General features: G+C 68.3%; 1 protein-coding gene across 1 annotated transcript; it reads left to right on the top strand.

Annotated features, from left to right (window-relative positions):
• Positions 1-314: 314 nt before the first annotated feature.
• Positions 315-7740, top strand: CHLRE_06g278285v5 (uncharacterized protein). The gene is made up of 5 exons (XM_043063200.1): positions 315-658; positions 1564-1655; positions 1956-2583; positions 3293-6646; positions 6878-7740. Exons 1-5 carry the CDS (start codon positions 628-630, stop codon positions 7360-7362), a joined length of 4590 nt encoding a protein of 1529 aa, XP_042923903.1. The 5' UTR covers positions 315-627; the 3' UTR covers positions 7363-7740.
• Positions 7741-7949: the final 209 nt, after the last annotated feature.

Below are 7949 nucleotides of genomic sequence, written 5' to 3'. Positions count from 1 at the left end.
GAAAAGAGAAGAAGACAGAAAGCAAACACCTCGAACACCGCCACTCACCACCCCCATCCAACCCACCCCACCCCACCCCGACCCGGCAGACAGAGCAGGAGGCTGGCCCCCCCGCCCCCCGGGAGGGGTTGCACAAAAACACCGCCAGACCTAACCCAAGCACCAACCTACACCACAGCGTAACCGCAAGAACCACCACCACCGCGCGCCAGCAAAGAAAACACCAGCGCTACACACTCGCGCCGCCCAAACCCACCCCACCCCCACAAGTCGGTTGCTTAAGCAACACCCCAGTAGAACCGGCAGAGGAGACACAAGCAGAACACTAAACGGGCCAGATGTGGCGCTGACTAAGCGGGCTCCAGTCCGCTGCAAGACGCGCTGTGCAGGAAGTCCCACAGCCGCCCAGGCGCTGCCACTCCAGCCAGAGCTAGTACTCATGGGCGCCAGACAAGCTGATGACGATAATACGCCACACCAGCGCCTGGAAAGAAATGCTGCCCAGAATGAAATCTAGGGGGCCTGCACAGGTGATGCAAGCGTCAGCCGCAAGTTCAACTTCGGTGACCCACCCTGAACCTCCTCCACTTCACAAAGCGCGCCACCCGCCGTCCAGATGGCAACAAAATGCTCCAGCTTAGCCGCCTTGAGCTGTGCGGTGAGAAGCTGAGTGGGCAGAGCCGACAGGGTTTCAGGGGTTAGCGTGGCGGCAGTGAAACGCAGCCGCATCACCCTGCGCAGCTCGCTGACCACCTCCCGAACCACATGCTCCGACGTCTGCTTAGCAGGCTCGCGGGACCAGTACGCACACCAGACGGCGTACAAGAAGGTGGCCCGCAAAGTGCTCCACAGCAGCGCTCCCGCCCCCCGCGGGCCTGAGGCCCACATACCCATGCGGTCCCCCAGCATGAAGCCCGCGTCCGTCACTGGCGGCGCCGCTGCCTGGGGCGCAACACAGGCCCACAGCTGCTGCAGCCACGTCCTCGCCTGCGCATAAGCTGGACACTCCAGGAAGATGTGCGTCAGGCTGGCCCACGCCCGCGGGCCAGGTGGCCCGCAGGCGGGGTGAGGACAGTGCGCCCCCAACCCCCCGCACCCCGTGGTCACCCGTGGACGAATTCCCTTGCCCGCCCTGTACAGCCCGCAAGGCAGGTAAGCATGTTGCAGCCGGTACACAAGTACCTTTGCCCCCCGACTGGCGTGGCTGTCCCACAGCCTCCGCCACGTACCCCGCAGAAGGGACGCATCCGGGGGCGGCATGCGAGGGTCGCCCTCCACTGCCGCCGCTGCTGCCGCCGCCGCCGTGGCAGGCCCCGTGCTAGGCCCCGCCCCGCCCGCCGCCTGCTCCTGCAGCCGCGCGGACCGCCGCGGCCCCTCACCTGACTGCTGGGACGGGGACGCATACGACTGCAGTTCTTTCGCTGGCGTGTTCTGCAGCCCGGCTGCCGCAGAGGTGCGGTGGAGCCAGGGGTCCAGAGCCACCGGGTTATTGCGGAAATGCTGCGCCGCCGTGGTGGTCAGCTGCGCCGCTGCACGCTGCCACTCCGCCTCCCGCTCCACCAGCCGCGACTGTGCCGCCGGCTGGGTCCCCGAACCCCCCGCCTGCTGTGCTGGCGCTGGGCACGGCATGGCTGCAGGGCGGGCCGGAGCCGGAGGTGCGGCCGGGTTAGCCGCAGTGATGGCCCGCCGCACGTCCCGCACCGTGTAGTCCGCCAAGCTGACACCCGCAATCCGGCAGTGCTCCGGGTGCACCACCACCCCAGCCTCCGGCGCCAGGAAGTACGGCGCCCGAGGCCACGCCCCCGCCCGTTCCCCTGGTGATGCTGCATCGTACGCCGCCCGCTCTTCAAAGGTCCACAGGTGCCGCGGCTTGCGATGCTGCAGCACACAGGCAGGGTGGAGGAGCGGGGCAGGCAGTGCCTCAGCCGCCGCCCCAGGCGCGGCCGCCACTGCAGACGTTACAACCGGCGGGTGGTGGTAAGGGCAGGGGCAGGGGCCTGGGCGCGCCGGCTGGGGCTTCGGCCGACATGGCTGGGCGCGCGGGTGGGGGTGCGGGCAGTGAGGCGGAGTACGGGGCCGTTTGCCTGACCCGGGACGCGTGTGTTGCCATCGGCTCTGACCTCGTGACGCACCAGAACCGCTGCGCAGATGTGCAGGGGTTTGAGTGGGCGCAGCTGGGCCACGACACGCTTGGTGGCCGCCTCCTCGCCTACCTCCGTGACCAGGGCGCCACCGTACCGGACTGGGCCGTCTGCCGCGTGCCGGCCGGCCGTACCGCCGTCCTGGCACAGCTGCGCGACGAGTTCACTGGCTGGTGGCGCCTGTACTCAGCCCAGCCTGCAGATACACCCCTGCCTTCCGACGTGACGGAGCAGCTGGATGACGCCGCGCAGCAGGTGCAGACGGCCTACATGGACTACGTGCTCCTAGACGCCCGCACCCTGCGGTCCGCTAAGCGTGGGCCGGCGAACCCCGGCGGGGCCAGCGGGCCCAGCCGCCGGCAACGCCAGCACCGCAGCCGCAGTACCTCCAGCCATATGAGCCTGGGCAGCGCTCCATTGCACCCCGGCGGCGCCAGCTCAGGTGCCGTTAGCATGAGCACCAGCGGCGGCGGCGCGCCCCCCAGCCAGGGTGGCGGCCGCCGCGGCAAACGCCACAGCAGCAACAGCAACCGCAACCGCCACGGCGCTGCCGTGGCCGGCGGGGGCTCATAATGCGGCCACCAGTGGGAGCGGCGAACCTTCGGCTGCTGACAGTGAATGTCAACGGCCTGGGCTCGCCGTTGAAGGCGCGGGCGCTGGTCTCGCACCTGCAGCAAGTTGGGGCGGATGTGGCGATGGTGCAGGAGACCCACGCTACTGACACGACGGCGCTGGAGTCTTGCCTTCGTGCCGCGCAGGGGGCGTGCCTTCCGTGGCGCCACTGCCTCGCTGCCAGCCCGGCAGCGTCGCCCCGCTCCTGTGGGACGGCTATCCTGGCGCGGAGTCGGCTGTCCCTTCCAGGCTGCGTACTGCAGCCGCCGTCAACGGATGCGGCGGGCCGTGTGGTATGTTGGGATTGGGACGTGGGTCACCTGCGCCTGCGCTTTGTGTGTGTGTATGCGCCCACGGCCGTGGCGGACAAGCCTGCTTTCTTTGCCGGGCTGCATCCCCACCTGGCCACGGACAGGGTGCTTGTTGTCGGTGGGGACTGGAACTGTGTCACCGATGCCAGTCAGTCTACCACCGCAACCTTGTAAGGATGACTTTAAAAAAAAAAAAGGAGGCGGCCCCTAGCCCGTCACGTGCTGCAGGTGCCCCGCAACTTGCCAGCCTCCTCGCCCAGTTCAGTCTGGTGGACCCTTGGGCGAGCAAGCGCGGCGGCGCCAAGGGCTACACGCATCCGGCCACACCCAAGCCGGCCACTCCCGCACGCCTGGATCGGTGGTATGTCAGTGCCACCGCGGCGCCGTGGGTGGTGGATGTCGCTCGCACGTACGGGGCGCCTGGGGACCACAACGGTGTGCTGCTCACCCTGTCCTTGCCCGACCTGCCACATGCGCACCGGGAGCAGTGGCGCTTCCCCACCTACCTGCTGTTTCACCCCTCGCTGCGTTTGGAGCTCAAGCAGCGCTTGGAGGCGCACGTTGCCGCAAATCCCGTGGCCAGTACAGGTGACGGCGCTTGCACGCAATGGGAGGCGGACAAGTTCTTCTTGCGGGAGGCCGCCACCAGCATCCACCGTCGGCATGCACGCCAGACCCGGGACGGGCTGCATGGGGTGGTGCTGGCCGCAGACGCGGCCGCTGCCCTGGCCGACCGGCCGGGTGCCAGCGCCGCGCAGCGTCAGGCTGCGGCCATGGCCAACTTGGCGGTGCGGGAGGAGCGGGCAGCTGCCGCAGCGGCCAGCCACAATGCCCGCGCTGCACTGATGGAGGAGCATGGGGAGCGGGGCACTCGCTGGTTCCATCGGCAGGCTGACGAGCCAGCAGCCGGCGCGCAGGAGCGCATCACGCACTTGAAGGTGCCGGGGCAACCGGCGCCTGTGGCGCTCACGGGGCCGGGCACGCGCAACACTGTCTCCGCAGCCGCCGCAGCCATGTACAGCAGCACCAGCCCCACCGGCCTGTTCCGCGTGCAGCCTGTCTGTACGGTGTCGCAGCAACAGCTTCTGGAGGCCATTGACCGCAAGGTTCCGGCGGATCTGCAGGCCGCCGCAGAGGGGTCCGGTGACGGCGCCCTCAGTGATGCGGAGCTGATGGCAGCGCTGGCTGGCTCCGCCAATGGTAAAGCGCCTGGGTCGGACGGGGTCCCGTACGAGGTGTACAAGGTTTTCTGGGCGCTGCTGGGTCCGCGCTTGTGTGCTGCTGCTGCCGCTGCCTTTGCTGCCGCTGCAGACGCCCACGATGGCGGTGAAATGGCGGCGGCGCTGCCCGCCTCCTGGCGGGAGGGCATCATCACCCTCATCTACAAGGGCAAAAGCCTGGACCGCGCCGAGCTGGCGTCCTACCGGCCCATCACGCTGCTCAACTGCGACTTCAAGATGGTGTCCAAGGCCGTCAGCGCCCGCCTGCAGCCCGCCCTGGATGCAGTTGTGGATGAGCTGCAGACCGCGTTCATCACCGGCCGCTGGATTGGAGACAATGCGCTGTACCTCCAAGGCCTGATCGAATGGATGCGCCTGGACGTGGGCGCGGACGGCACGCCACGGCAGGGTGGTGCGCTGTACTTCTTGGACATTGAAAAGGCGTATGACCGGGTGCACCGACAGTGGCTGTATGCGTCCGCGGAGGGACTGGGGTTTGGGCCGCGCATGCTACGCTGGATCCGCCTGCTCACTGCCAACGGCTCTGCCCGCGTGTGTGTGAACGGGATGCTCTCTGACGCCTTCCCAGTGCTGAACGGCTTGCCGCAGGGCAGCACCGCCTCACCACCCCTGTGGGTCATCCAGATGCAGCCACTGACGTCCTTTCTGCGGCGGCAGGTGGAGCAAGGGGCACTGCGCACGCCCCTGTTACCCAGCGGCGAGCAGGCGCCACCTGCTGCCCACCACGCTGACGACACGACCCTCACGGCGCGCGACCCGGCGGTGGACGGGCCGGTCCTGATGGCGGCAGTACAGCTGTTCTGCCGCGCGTCCAACGCCCGTGTCCATCCGGACAAGAGCAAGGCCATGGGCCTTGGCAGGTTTGCGCACCTGACGGGCCCTTGCCCACACACGGGGGTGCCGTTTACCACTGGCGCCGTGACGCACCTAGGTGTGCCCCTGTCGTGGGACTCTGATGCGGCTGCAGCTGACTTGTACACCCGGCGGGCTCGCGGTATGGCGTTTGTGGCGCGTCTGTGGGCTGCCCTGTCTCTGACTCTCGTTGGCCGTGTGCACATTGCGAAGCAGGTGCTGGCGGCGAAGCTGGCCTACCACTTCAGCTTCCTCAACCCGTCGCCTGCGCAGCTGAAGGAACTCGCCGACCTGGTGGACCACTTTGCTGCGCGCTCCATGCACGCTGAGGACGCCAGCCTGGTGTCGCACGGGAACCCGTTCCTGCTGCCAAAGCGGGAAACGGCCTGTCTGCCGTACAAGGACGGGGGTGTCAACCATGTCGACCTGCCTGCGTTCCTGTCTGCCCTGCAAGCTAAGACTTTCGCCCTCCTTGCCCAGCCAGGCCGGCAACCCTGGAAGATGCTCACCCGGGCGCTGCTTACCCATGTGCGCCCGGACTCAGCCACCACGTGGGCGTGGGTGTACAGCGACGCGCCAGCGCCAGCGGGGCTGCCTGCCCGGCTGGCGGCCGCGGTCGGCCACGTGCGGAGCGCGGGTGTGGAACAGCATCCGCCGCAGCCAGCCACTCAGCCGCCAGCGGCGCCGCCACAGTGGCGGGTTAGCCTGGACCAGCTGTGGGTGGCTAACGCTGCGGGGGCTGTGTCCTACGTCCACTACACGGGGCGGCTCTTGGAGCCTGGGCCTGGCGTGCTGCCCCCGGCGGTGGATGGGGCGTGGCAGCCTGCCTGTGTGCTGCAGCATCGCAAGCCGCGGCACCTGTGGACCTTTGAAGAGCGGGCGGCGTACGATGCAGCATCACCAGGGGAACGGGCGGGGGCGTGGCCTCGGGCACCGTACTTCCTGGCGCCGGAGGCTGGGGTGGTGGTGCACCCAGAGCACTGCCGGATTGCGGGTGTCAGCTTGGCGGACTACACGGTGCGGGACGTGCGGCGGGCCATCACCGCGGCTAACCCGGCCGCACCTCCGGCTCCGGCCCGCCCTGCAGCCATGCCGTGCCCAGCGCCAGCACAGCAGGCGGGGGGTTCGGGGACCCAGCCGGCGGCACAGTCGCGGCTGGTGGAGCGGGAGGCGGAGTGGCAGCGTGCAGCGGCGCAGCTGACCACCACGGCGGCGCAGCATTTCCACAATAACCCGGTGGCTCTGGACCCCTGGCTTCACCGCACCTCTGCGGCAGCCGCGCTGCAGAACACGCCGGCGAGAGAACTGCAGTCGTATGCGTCCCCGTCCCAGCAGTCGGGTGAGGGGCCGCGGCGGTCCGCGCGGCTGCAGGAGCAGGCGGCGGGCGGGGCGGGGCCTAGCCCGGGGCCTGCCACGGCGGCGGCGGCAGCAGCGGCGGTGGTGGAGGGCGACCCTCGCATGCCGCCCCCGGATGCGTCCCTTCTGCGGGGTACGTGGCGGAGGCTGTGGGACAGCCACGCCAGTCGGGGGGCTAAGGTGCTTGTGTACCGGCTGCAACATGCTTACCTGCCTTGCGGGCTGTACAGGGCGGGCAAGGGAATTCGTCCACGGGGGACCACGGGGTGCGGGGGGTTGGGGGCGCACTGTCCTCACCCCGCCTGCGGGCCACCTTGCCCGCGGGCGTGGGCCAGCCTGACGCACATCTTCCTGGAGTGTCCAGCTTATGCGCAGGCGAGGACGTGGCTGCAGCAGCTGTGGGCCTGCGTTGCGCCCCAGGCAGCGGCGCCGCCAGTGACGGACGCGGGCTTCATGCTGGGGGACCGCATGGGTATGTGGGCCTCAGGCCCGCGGGGGGCGGGCGCGCTGCTGTGGAGCACTTTGCGGGCCACCTTCTTGTACGCCGTCTGGTGTGCGTACTGGTCCCGCGAGCCTGCTAAGCAGACGTCGGAGCATGTGGTTCGGGAGGTGGTCAGCGAGCTGCGCAGGGTGATGCGGCTGCGTTTCACTGCCGCCACGCTAACCCCTGAAACCCTGTCGGCTCTGCCCACACAGCTTCTCACCGCACAGCTCAAGGCGGCTAAGCTGGAGCACTTTGTTGCCATCTGGTCGGCGGGTGGCGCGCTTTGTGAAGTGGAGGAGGTTCAGGGTGGGTCACCGAAGTTGAACTTGCGGCTGACGCTTGCATCACCTGTGCAGGCCCCCTAGGTTTCCTTTTGGGCGGCGGTTCTTTCCATGCGCTGGCGTGGCGTATTATCATCATCAGCTTGTCTGGCGCCCATGAGTACTAGCTCTGGCTGGAGTGGCAGCGCCTGGGCGGCTGTGGGACTTCCTGCACAGCGCGTCTTGCAGCGGACTGGAGCCCACTTAGTCAGCGCCACATCTGGCCCGTTTGGTTTTCTGCTTGTGTCTCCTCTGCCGGTTCTCCTGGGGTGTTGCTTAAGCAACCGACTTGTGGGGGTGGGGTGGGTTTTGGGCGGGGCGAGTGCGTAGCGCTGGTGTTTTCTTTTCTGGCGCGCGGTGGTGGTGGTTCTTGCGGTTGGCTGTGGTGTAGGTTGGTGCTTGGGTTAGGTCTGGCGGTGTTTTTGTGCAACCCCTCCCGGGGGGCGGGGGGGGCCAGCCTCCTGCTCTGTCTGCCGGGTCGGGGTGGGGTGGGGTGGGATGGTTTGGGGTGTTTGGTGGCGGTTTTCGAGGTGTTTGCTTTCTGTTTTCTTCTCTCTTCTTCTCTTCTTGCCCTGTCAGGGTTCTGGTCTCGGGGACCAGGCTGCTTTCTGGCAGCAGGGGGGCAGCGCGTC

This window comes from Chlamydomonas reinhardtii, chromosome 6, assembly GCF_000002595.2.
Source record: "Chlamydomonas reinhardtii strain CC-503 cw92 mt+ chromosome 6, whole genome shotgun sequence".
Classification (NCBI taxonomy): domain Eukaryota; kingdom Viridiplantae; phylum Chlorophyta; class Chlorophyceae; order Chlamydomonadales; family Chlamydomonadaceae; genus Chlamydomonas; species Chlamydomonas reinhardtii.
This window is presented reverse-complemented; position numbering and strand designations above follow the sequence as displayed.